At 35.0% G+C, this 12508-nt stretch overlaps 1 protein-coding gene across 2 annotated transcripts in view; it reads left to right on the top strand.

The window, feature by feature from the left end:
* PPP4R3A (protein phosphatase 4 regulatory subunit 3A) overlaps positions 1-7990 on the top strand; it is a 36139-nt gene extending 28149 nt beyond the window's left edge. For both annotated transcript variants that reach the window (XM_077123353.1, XM_077123352.1), the window contains exons 11-15: positions 3339-3508; positions 4150-4292; positions 4927-5117; positions 5621-5847; positions 6742-7990. In XM_077123353.1, the coding sequence (XP_076979468.1) occupies positions 3339-3508; positions 4150-4292; positions 4927-5117; positions 5621-5847; positions 6742-6852 (842 nt within the window). In that variant the 3' untranslated portion in view covers positions 6853-7990. The remainder of the gene's footprint in view (positions 1-3338; positions 3509-4149; positions 4293-4926; positions 5118-5620; positions 5848-6741) is intronic.
* The last annotated feature ends 4518 nt before the right edge of the window (positions 7991-12508 follow it).

Genomic DNA, 12508 nt, shown 5'->3' with positions numbered 1-12508 from the left:
CTGCCATATTGATTCTAAGATGTGCCTTTTTACGTATTTATCATCTCTGAAGTCAAGGTGAGTCTTAACAATTACTGGCATTGCCCTAGTAGAAGTGGTAGCTCTTTTTGTTTGTTGATTTTGTTTTCTTAGTGATAGAAAAAGTTTCTTGCCATCTGCAGCATTGTAAATTTGGTGAAGTACAATATATACCAGGTACTTGGAAGGTGATCTTAGGAGCAGGACTCACCTATCAAGGACATCAGAGTGCATTATGAGGAAGTAGTCATATAAAAATAAAAAATACAACAATACTATATTGAGGTATGTTTGGAGGCATAGTGGAAATTTTCTACATTAACGAGACAGATCAGGAAAATTTCAGTATAGTGGTAATTTAAGGTGTGTCTTGCTCAAGGAAAAGTGTGACAGGGCTTGGCATGGTGGTAGTTTGTTATAGATAGAACATAAGAAGAGTCCAGTGGGAAAGGAATGGTAGGATATGTGGCCAAAAGGGAAATCCTTTTCTTCAGTTCCGTTCTTGCCATGGGGCTTCATCTCATCATTTTTGCTTGCAGAAAATTTCTCAATTTAATGAGAATAGTGGAAAAAACCATTGCAAGTAAATAAAACCTTAAATTGTAGGAAAGTAGTAAGTCAGCAGAATCTTTAGTTATGTCTTATTATTGCTGTTATTTTATTAACTGAGGCAGATTACATGTAAACCTTTCTCAAATGACTTTTCAGTAGAGCACTTTTCCTAGAGTTGAGCATAAATATCCACTTAATGAAGGTACCAGTCATTAGGAAAAAGCCCTGTAGGACTGGCTTTGTCATCTACAAGGAGTCCTAAGAAGAAAGTATAGTTTTGGGGAGATTTACTTAATATTCCTAGATCTGCTGTTTGAAGTATACATTGAAATAAGAGTATTTTTTAAGGAAAGATTTTTTTTTTTGAATATTCAAGTTTAGATGCACTCATATAATACAAAATATAATAAATGATTAAATGTAAACAGTTTGGGGACCAAAGAAATTTTTTACTTATGTCTGTTGCCTTTTAATTGGTAAGATTTATCATTTTTTGTAAGATAACCAGTCAAGTCTGTAGGTGAGACTAAAAAAGACTGGCAATCCTTTCTGAACTTTGCCTTTACAAGTTATATATCCTTCAGTCTGTTTCTTGCCTTTTCAAGATTCTTGGATCTTACATTCTAGCCTTTTAACTCATACTTTTGTCTGTTTTGCTCTTTTTGTTAATAAAAAAATAATGGACATCTTTAAGAAGTGTGAACCAAAGAAAAACTTTGTTGTACAGGCTTTTATTCAACATCATTAGTTAAATATGAATCCAGAAGCTTCAACTTACTTTGTAAAAATCTTGCATGTGTAAGATAAAAACTAAATGATTTGTTTATAAAGGTGGAAAGTAAGCTCAAGAAATTCCTGTAGCATGTTAATGAAAGAGTTGTCCTGAGTCAAAGCAGAGAACGTTTTACATTGAAAATCTTACTGTTATGTTAATTTGACCTACCCCAAAAGCTTTCTCTATTTTCCTTGGAGCAATTGGGTTTCTTTGAGGTCACTTTATAGAGCTATTTTTGATAAAAATTTCTTTTGGGGAGAGGTTTTGGTGGGAATAACACAGAATTTTTTTTATGCAAAGAAGTGAGGGCAAATGGAAATGAGGGCAAAAAAAATACAAAATAACCCACATTAGAACCATCTTCTATCTGCCTCAGCAATTTCTAGATAGAAGTGCTCTTGAAGAGTCAGTGGTGCTATCTGTCCTTAGTTCTAGGCAGGGAGAGTGTCTTTCACCTGGGAACTGCATGTAGTCTAGAGGGTTAAGCTAGTGTGTGTTATGGTAGGACACAAGTCTCCACAAAGCCTACAGCATTCAAGTACCAATTCTTAAAATAGTATCTCTTGCCTTAATTACTGAAAGCTTAAAAATTGACCTATTAGTATGAGCCCCGAAGTATTGATTTTGATTCTAATAAATGAAACTGCCTCTCAAAGTTCATTTGACAAGTTAAAAAAACAAACAAACAAACAAAAAACTCTAAAAACAATGCTTTTAGAAATAAACCCGTTAGGCTTTGACTTACCACACAGAAAGATGTCTCTTATTGTTTAAAATGTCTTATTTCACCATGCTTATGTATTTGAATATATTCAGTATTTTAAAAAATAAAATGCAATTACTATTCTATAAACTTTTTGAAACTCCCTGCCCAGAGTGTTTCTTTAGAAAGATACACTCTTAATAAGTTAAGGCAGTTTATAATTTGTACCTAATTGGGCAATCACTTGTGGACCTCTTTTCTGCCAACTAAAGAAAAATTGAGCTGCTTTACTCCTCTGCCTTCCCACCCAGAAACCGTGTCAGCATGGTTGCCTGGCTACCTGCTCATGAAGGACTTGATTAATAACAAATTGGCAATTTAACGAGCCACTTCCATGATCTCCAAAGAAATCAAAATACAAACACAATATTTAATCTTGACAACCGAAGACGATGTGACTGCATGAAGTGAGTATGCTTTTTTAAACTGTTTACAATAACTGGGGCATTAACTTACTGATAATTCAGTTTAGGTAAAGAGGGCTTTGTTGAAATCTAGCTGTCTGAAGTATATTTGGATCTTGACGAATGGTGACTTAAGTAACTCCCCATACCTCAAGATGTAAATATACCTTTTAATCTGTAAGTTAAAGCCTAAATAACTGTAAAAAGGAAAACTAGAAAAAAATTAAAAAGCATACTCGCAATAAGCATAGAGGACCACATTTTAAACCACATCCATCTATTTCTAAACCACAGGAAGGCAAATACTGGGTTGTACAGATTTTTTTTTTTTGGGTTACGGAATTTCTACAAACACTTCCACAAATAAACCAATGCAAAATTTATTAATAAAGAGTGTCCAAAAATACTGAGGATCAATTTATACAGTGGATTGCCCTAATAAAACAATGATTTTTCTACTGCTTTTAAGGTGTATATAAAAAACATATGTTTGGAATTTTCTCCCTTAACAGTTTAAGTAGTATGATAGATTTGTCTTAGCTCTTATCTCAGATGCCATTTACATTTTGGTCATTGGTAACTGGTTTATTTCCAGAGATTTTCTGGCTTTCTAAGACTTGTGTTCTATAATGACATATACTACTTTTAGTTAGAATACTTTTTTCTGATAGCACTTCTATAATCTTACACTTAGGTTCAGACTTCCAGAAGCACGAATATATATCACTGCTTAAAGAATTACTGTTTGTTAAACGGGGTACCCCCCTTAAGTCTAAAATATCAAAATGTGGTATGTGATTTAAACAAAACTTCCTGTATGTTTCAGGTGCCCTTCGATTTAAGAGAAAGATTATTGGATTAAAAGATGAGTTTTACAACCGCTACATAATGAAAAGCTTTTTGTTTGAACCAGTGGTCAAAGCATTTCTCAACAATGGATCCCGCTACAATCTAATGAACTCTGCCATAATAGAGATGTTTGAATTTATTAGAGTGGTGGGTTCTCTGTTTTTTTCCCCCCCATTAAAATTTAGTTTGAAAGGAAAAGCAATGTTACCAAAAGCTTGCAAGAGATTTCAGTTCTAACTAATAAATCCAAAATAAAACTTAAATATCTCTCAGTAGCTATGAGTCTTTATGGGATAGTGCGAAAACCTAATTTAACAGTGTCATGGTCCTCATTCTAAAAAAGTAAAACTATAGTTGACAGAGAAGCATTTGTATGTGTTTGTTTTGTTTTTAACTTTGAGATTTTCTGGATTTTTCTTGATTATTTTCTTCCCTCCCATTTTTCTAAAGATCATTTTCAGCATAAACTCTCCTTGATCCTTTAATAATAGACTATTAGCAGTTCTGAAACATTGGTGTGTGTCAGAATTGTCTGTGGCATGCTTTAAAAATACATGTTTCCAGATTTAGGATGGATTTGAAAAGACCCTTAGGTGGTTTGGGGATACACCAACAGAGTAGGCAGTATATATTAAGCCTATTTTTCATTGCTTAATTATCTCTAAGATTATATAATAATTTTATGGAATTACACTTTTTGTCAGATTTATAAATTTAGTACAGTTAAACTTCAACTTGCTAAAATAATATTTTCCTGTTTCAATTTTTATAATAATTCTTTTCTGTAGGAAGATATAAAATCATTAACTGCTCACGTAATTGAAAATTACTGGAAAGCACTGGAAGATGTAGATTATGTACAGACATTTAAAGGATTGAAACTGAGGTTTGAACAACAAAGAGAAAGGCAAGATAATCCCAAACTTGACAGGTAAATTACCGTATATTTTTACTATTCATTCAGCAACAAGTTATGTTGGTGATTCAGTATTATTTGGCTTGGGTTAGGGAAGATAGGCAGATAGTGAGTCAGAGTTTTTGTTTTCTGTAATGGTCAACATAAATATTTACCTCAAGGTGCAAATAGATATTAGTAGGATCTGCATACCTTCCTTAAGCATAGTATCAAGCTTTGAGGTGTTGGGGGAAGATATAATGTGACAATGAGGTTTCATATGTCCAAAATAAAATTGGGATATTATCTTACTTGTTTTGAATTATTTAAGGTTACAAATTATTCCAAAATTTTATACATTTTTCTGAATCCCTGAATTCACGTACTCATGGTATATTTTAAAATGCTAATTCCTAATGTTTCATAACTGATCTGTAATATTATTTTAATAATATGAAATTTGATTCCACTAGTTAGTAGATATAGTAGAACATGTTTTTTTTAATTACATTTAGTTAAAATAATTTTTATCAGCCTCAGTGTAGATAAACCCTAGAGTCTGTTTTGTCCTTGCTGATCTTTTAAGACTATATCTAATTTTGGAATAGTACTATCTAAGAACAATTCTCACCTCAGTATATTTACTCTACTTTTTTCTCTTCACTCATAGTATGCGTTCCATTTTGAGGAATCACAGATATCGAAGAGATGCCAGAACACTGGAAGATGAAGAAGAGATGTGGTTTAACACAGATGAAGATGACATGGAAGATGGAGAAGCTGTCGTGTCTCCATCTGACAAAACTAAAAATGATGATGATATTATGGATCCAATAAGCAAATTCATGGAAAGGAAGAAATGTATGTTGAAAAAATGCAAGGAAAAGTGAAGGCTTTCTCACTCTAGACTTAATCTTTAGTTCTAAAGTGATTATTATCTACTATAAATGTATGAAGACTAGGTTTTTTGTTTTTTTTTTGCATGGGCAGGCACCGGGGTCTCCAGCATGGCAGGCGAGAACTCTACCTGCTGAGCCACCATGGCCTGCCCAAGACTAGGTTTTTAAAAAGACACTACTGATTTAAGGGTGTGACTGGATAATTTAAATTTTATTAATTTGACTTGGGGAAGTAAAGAGGGATATATTATTTCAAGAAGGGTGGGAATATTGAATGTCTCGTTCTGTCTCAATAGAGGAAAATCTGGTGTATAATGATATTTTTAGTATTTCACTAAGCTGTCTTCATTTCAGTGCTTCTCCCCAGCAAAGGAGTAACCTAGCTAATTGTGTTTTAATGTAACGTCACTTGGGGGGGTTAAAAAAAGAATGAGTATGGTGTATTGACAGTATTCTCATTTTTAGTAAAAGAAAGCGAGGAAAAGGAGGTGCTTCTGAAAACGAATCTTTCTGGTCGGCAGAGCCCAAGTTTCAAGCTTTCCCTCTCTAGTGGAACAAAGACTAATCTCACTAGCCAGTCATCTGCAACAAATCTGCCTGGTTCTCCAGGATCACCTGGATCCCCTGGATCCCCTGGCTCTCCTGGATCTGTCCCTAAAAATACATCTCAGATGGCAGCTATTACTACCAAGGTACATTTCCAATTCTCAGGCCTAACTAGTAGTTTTCTCAACAAAAAATGCAACTGAGATCCCTTTGGTTACAGTCTTCTGGAATTGATTTAGCATTTGGGACTTGGGAATAATCACCCCCCTCCCCAATTATCTGAAAGTTGGGAAATTTCTATAATTTTTTTTTATGACTAAAAGTCTGAATATATTTTTATTTTGGTATTTTGATTTTAGAATTATAGATTCCAGGCTTTATGTGTATCAGAACATTTACAGAAGTTTTAAGGTTTTCAGTTACTCATTATTTTATCAACTTTCCCAGTTACTACCCAGATTAAAACATTGTGGATTGACGATAATCTAATATCTGGACACTCCAGACTTTATTTTGCCAAGTAAGGTCTAAAAAAAAATTAACCATTTACTATCATTAAGATGAGTGATATAAAAATCAGTTATCGTGTAAGAATTGAGTGAAGTTTTAGTGTCAGAAACATAGAAAAGATGGTCTCAGAATCAAAACCAATCCTTTTTGCTGCCTTCTGCTGCTTTTTTTCTTTTAATTCATAAAATAAGTTAATTATTGGACTAGCAGTTAGCATACTGGCATTTGAGTTTCATTGATCTAAAACAGGAATATAATGTTCATCTACAGTTTCTTGTCCTAATGTGAGCAGGAGAATCCTAAGAGCTAAAAATATTTGTTCTGATTTTAAGTAACAAGTTTTTCCTTTTAAAAAAAGTATATTTATACAGAAAACACATAAAATAATAAATTTAAGTTGCACCTAATCCTACCACCCAGAAATAGCTACAGTTGGTACATTGTGAAGGAGTCTATATCCTTCCTCTAGACATAAAATGTGCATATTTTTAAATGTATGTGTGTGTCTCATAATTGTTATTTCTGAACAGGGAGGCCTCGTGGGTCTGGTAGATTATCCTGATGATGATGAAGATGATGATGAGGATGAAGACAAGGAAGACACGCTACCATTGTCAAAGAAAGCAAAATTTGAGTCGTAATAATGGCAACTGTCTACAATCAGTACCTGTTGAAAAAACTGGTTCTCTACCCCTCCCCCCTAAAAAATCCACAACAAAGCAGTGGTCTCTTGTGAATGACTGACACAGATCAGCCTCATACACTTGACTTCTGCTCATCAAGTGCCAATTCAATGGAGCAGGTGGAGGGGGGTATTACACATATAGGGGAAAGACTTAAATCTTTGAGCTCTCCAGCTTGGACCACACATTGCCCTTTTCTCAGGGAAGGAAATGGAAACAAAAAGCCAACCGGGCAGAGGTTTCATAAGTGGAACTCTGGATTGACTGGTCAGTTGCTACAATCAGAATATGCTTTCTTGGACCATGTTTGAGGCTCAGAAGAATGGGCTATTCTGCCATAATTCTTCATGAGTTAAAAGAATGCCAGCAGTTTCTTTGTATAAAGAGACCTGCCTTTAAAATCATACATTCTGAACATTTTAGTCAAGCTACAACAGGTTTGGAAAACCTCTGTGGGGGAGGGGCGAATATAAAATTTCCTCTTTTTTATCTGTTCCCTTTGCCCTTCAGAACTGCAGATTTTTTTTTAAGTGGGGATTTGTCCCTACTTGATTAAAGATTGAGTGGAATTCTAGATGTGGTCATTTGTGTCATAATTTTTTTGTTTCATTTTATTTTTTATTTTTCTTGCTTCCCTGTGTGTATGCTTCATTGTTGAGTATATATATTTGGGACCATTAAAACTTTTTTGATGTAAGATAACCTAACGTTGTGCTGGTACCTGTTTTACCATATGTAATTTTTGTTCTACATCACAGTTCTTAATTTGTTTAGAGTTTTATGAAAGATGGTATAGTTTTTATTGACAAAAAGCAAAGTAATCTTACAACTATGTGCATACAAAAGCAATACTATTTTGTGACTAAATATTTTATATTAAAATTTACATCAGCAACTGTCTTGAGAATTCAGGGAAATAGAGTGGAATTTAAAACTTCAATTGTTTTGTTAAACCTAGAAACGTGGAATTAGTATTCCAAAGAAATTCTGAAATTTCATATATTGGAAAAATGATGGTACGTTAATCTAAATTGAAGATGGATGATTTAAAAATAACATTTGACTTTTGAAAAATAAAAGTGAAGAGTAAGAGAAATTGTATTAGTTGTATGTTTTCTATTTTGTTTTGTTTTGTTTTTAACTTTTCCCTATGGAATACCATTTTGAACTGTTAAGTGGTGGTTCCTGCATATTGGCCAGAGGACCATCATATCAACTTTTTAAAACAGTGTTTTAAAATAGGCTCCTTTTGTTGTTTTAGATGTGATAAAGTTCTTCCAAAGAAGAAACATTCCAATTCCATATACCCTCACTTTTTTCAAGAATTTGAGAACCTGAAGAATGTACCTGCAAAATATGCATAAAAATTCATATCCAGGAACGGATACCCTTTTTAGTATTATATACTTTAACTGGTTATAGTGAGCACCATGTGCTTTTATTTTAGCTTTCTTTTTTGCTCATTCCTTAATAAATATTAATTTGTGGTACCAAAAACAAGGCAATTTTGAGTAGTTGGATAGAAACCCAGAAAATGACAGCTTGGCTACCATCATGAAAAGAATTTTAATGTTGCCTGAAACTTAGGGTGCATGATTAACTATAAAGAGATTAATTTAGAATATAGATCTACTTCAAGTTCTGATTAATAATTGAAGTTAATCACCTTATTTTGCAAATAAAGAAAAAAACAGTATGTTCTAAGTTGATTATATCTGTCTTCTTTGTTACCTAGATAGACGTCCCATGTGAAGTAATGTTTGCACCTACAATATTCAATTTAAACTGGTCTGTCTGACTGGCTCTTGAAACACTTCTCTTGGTATATTGAGGATTCTTGGGTAAGAGGGGAGAAGTATCACTTGCTTTCAGAAATTGTGGTCCAGTATGTGTCAAATAGCTATTAACTATTGCCCTTCCACATTTAAGAAAGTAGTTTCATTGATGAATTGTTGAATTCCCTTAGTTATCAAGTAATTCAGGTTATTGAAGCTTATACCCAAAGGAGTTCTGCTATAATAGAAATGAGGTCTAAAATTGCTTGTCGTTTCATGGAGGAATATTGTTGCTAATAACTAGAAATGTAACACCAATTGGCGTACTTCCATCTGATTCCCAAAGTCCAGGCTCTTAATCACAGTTGTACTTGATAACTAGCATGAATATAGTTAAATCACTGTTTTTCCATTGAAATGACTGGATTAGTTTTAAAAACAATTTTCACCTTCCCATATGATTACCCAGTAGCTTTTGGAAATAATTCCTTTCGCACTATCTTGTCCAGAAATGCCCCTGCCCTGGCGTTTTTTTTTTACATGGGCAGCCACCAGGAATCGAACTCAGGTCCTCTAGTCTGGCAGGCAAGCATTCTTGCCTGCTGAGCCACCGTGGCCCACCCAACCTTTTTTTTATTTAATCTTCAGATAAATGATTTAATGACTGGAGTCAGATGTCTTGTTCCTTAAAATAGTTCTAGTTGGAAACAACCCTTCTTGACCTTCGTGCTCTCAGAAAGTTTGTCCATGAATTTATAAGGTAAGTACTCCAATGTGATGCTAGATGGGTTTTATTGTTTAACTTCCTTCTCTATTCCCACCATTCCTAAGAAACTGCTGTGGTGTAGATCACATCCTACCTTTACATCCTTTCATTACTTGACTCAAGCACCATTTGCTACCAACCACTGTCTTCTTGATACCTTTCTCTTAACTTGCAAAACACCATGAACTTAACAGTTCTCATCTTTCTATCTTTTGATGGCATCCTTTTCCTACCCCTCAAATGCTGGGATGGGTTCTAGCTTGGGCATGCCTGTCTTTTACAAGCTCCAGCCAGACCACATTATTTGTATGTCCCTGACCCAGTCATGCTGTGCCCTGAAAAAAAAATCTATCTTATCTATACTGTACTGCTTTTCTTGAATGCTCTCCTTTCTTGAGGGAAGAGGTTATATCTTTTGATTTTGTATCCCTATGGGCACAATATCTAGCCCATAGACGGATACTGAAATGTTTACTGGATGAATGAAGACTGAGTAATGTGCACATACACAATATACAGGATAGGAAAGTCCTTTAGGTAATGCCCTGCTCTTTCTTGACCATGAAATTCCCTTATTTGTGGAAATAGAGAAAGGACCTCTTTCCTTTTAGCCTAGGATAATCATGTGAAAGTAAAATACCCCTTTGTTGGTTTTACTTACTAACCTATCTGGCGTCATTTCACCAACTCCTAAAATTCCTGTCCTGGTCTGTCCAGCTCTGGCCTCAGAACCTCTTATTCAACTCTAATGCTCCGTGATCTTCCATGACTAAATACAGACCCCTGTCTTTAATCCTTGGACCTAGCCATGAAGCTACAGGTTTCACAACTATCAATTTCCTTTAGTAGTCTGATGTTTATATTTAATAAATCTCATGTTCTTAAACTTTTAACATCTTTACATAATTTCTGGAATGGGAGTTCCTAGAGGACAGGCCCAGATCTACGTAATTCTCTTTGTACAGCTATGTAACAACAACACAGATGGTGATTCAGTATATAGGGACATCCAGTACATGGTCTGGGTAGATAGAGAAGTTTCTTATGTAGATAAGTTTTCTTACAGTGATGATAAAAGGGGTGAGATTTCTTTATGAAAGGGAGGTCTTAGATACAGAGCCTGAAAACCAATAAACATGGTCACTATACAGCTTGTAATTCTAGCATTAAATATCTATGAGGTATGCTTCCCTAATGTCTTAATACAACACAACCATGGGGATGTAAGGGTCCAAGGGCAGTCTGTGAAGCTGCCAACTCCAATAAAGGGTCTGGATGGACTCCACAGGACAGGCTCACTGGTGAAGCAGGAAGAGTGACTGTCTCTTCTGAACCCTCCTTAAAAGCCTTCTGGTGATTAGATTAAGCATCACTCATTTCAGAGAACCACTACCCTTAGCTGAGTACAAATGCAATCAGCTGTGGATGCAGCCAGCGTGGTCATGGTATAAGTCCATGAAATGTCCTCACAGCAACCGACTGGCCAGCGCTTGTCCAACCAGATAACTGGGCACCACAGCCTGGCCAAGTTGACACATGAACCTGACCGTGTCACCCACAGCTAACATCATGCTCATTGGGGAACACTGACAGCTTTCCCTCTAAGATGGGGTACAAGACAAGGGTGCCCAATGTCAGCACTGCTATTTAACACTATGTCAAAAGTTACAGCTAGAACATTTAGGAAGGAAAAGGAAGGCATCCAAATTGGAAAGAAGTAAAACTGGCACTATTTGCAGATGACAATCATCTATTTAGAAAATAGATGGGGGGGAGGGGGACCCACAAAGCTACTTGAGCTAATAAACGAGTTCAGCAAAGTATCAAGGCACAAGATGAACAACCAAAAATCAATGGTGTTTCTGTATGCTACTAATGAGATATACTAGGAGATAATCAGAAAAAAAATCCCATTTACAATAGCAAATAGAAGAATCAAATATCTAGAAATAAACTTAACCAAGGATGGACAGAAAACTACAAAACATTGCTAAAAGACATCAAAGAGGACCTAAATAAATGGAAACACATTCCGTGTTCATGGATTGGAAGGCTAAATGTCATAAACATGTCAATTATACCCAAATTTATCTACAAATTTAATGCAATACCAGTCAAAATGCCAATAGGCTACAGAAGGGGAAAAGCTAATTATCAATTTTATTTGGAAGGGTAAGGGGCCTTGAATAGCCAAAAACATCTTGAAAAAGAAGAATGAAGTGGGAGAGATCACCCTTTCTGACTTTAAAACATATTATAAACCTAAAATGGTCAAAAGAGCATGGTACTGGCAAAAAGATAGACATATCAGTCAATGGAATAGAACTGAATATCCAGAAATTGGCCTTCAGATCGATGATCCAAGTTCCCAAGTCCACGCAACAGGGACAGAACAGACGCTTCAATAAATGGTGTTGGGAAAATTGTAGTATACATAACCAAGAGAATTAAAGAAGACCCCTAGCTCATACCCTATGCAAAAGCTAACTTAAAATGGATAAAACAACTAAATATAAGATCCAGTACCATAAAATTCCAAGAGGAAAATGTAACAGCTTCAAGATCTAGTGAAAGATAGTAGTTCCTTAAACTTGTTCAAAGCACAAGAAAAGAAAAAATAGATAAATGGGAACTCCTCAAAAATGAATACTTTTGGCTTCAAAGGACTTTATCTGGAGGGCGAGAAGGCAGCCTACTCAATGGGAGAAAATATTTGGAAACCACATATCTTAATAAGAGTAATATCTAAGTTATGTAAGGAGATCCTACAATTCAATGATAAAAGGACAAAAACCCTATTTTAAAATGAGCAAAAGACACGAACAGTTTTCCAACAAGGATATGCAAATGGATGAAAAGATCTTTAACACTAGCTATTAAGGAAATGCAATCGAAAGTACAGTGAGATCATTTCACACCTACTAGAGTAGCCACTATTAAGATAACAGAAAACTGCGGGTATTGGAGATGTGGAGAAATAGGAATACTTAGTCACTGCTAGTGGAAATGTAGAATGGTGCAACTGCTGTGGAAGACAATTTGGAAGTTTCTCAGGAACTGATGTAAAGAACTG

The sequence above is a fragment of the Tamandua tetradactyla genome, chromosome 12 (genome assembly GCF_023851605.1).
Source record: "Tamandua tetradactyla isolate mTamTet1 chromosome 12, mTamTet1.pri, whole genome shotgun sequence".
NCBI lineage: Eukaryota > Metazoa > Chordata > Mammalia > Pilosa > Myrmecophagidae > Tamandua > Tamandua tetradactyla.
This window is presented reverse-complemented; position numbering and strand designations above follow the sequence as displayed.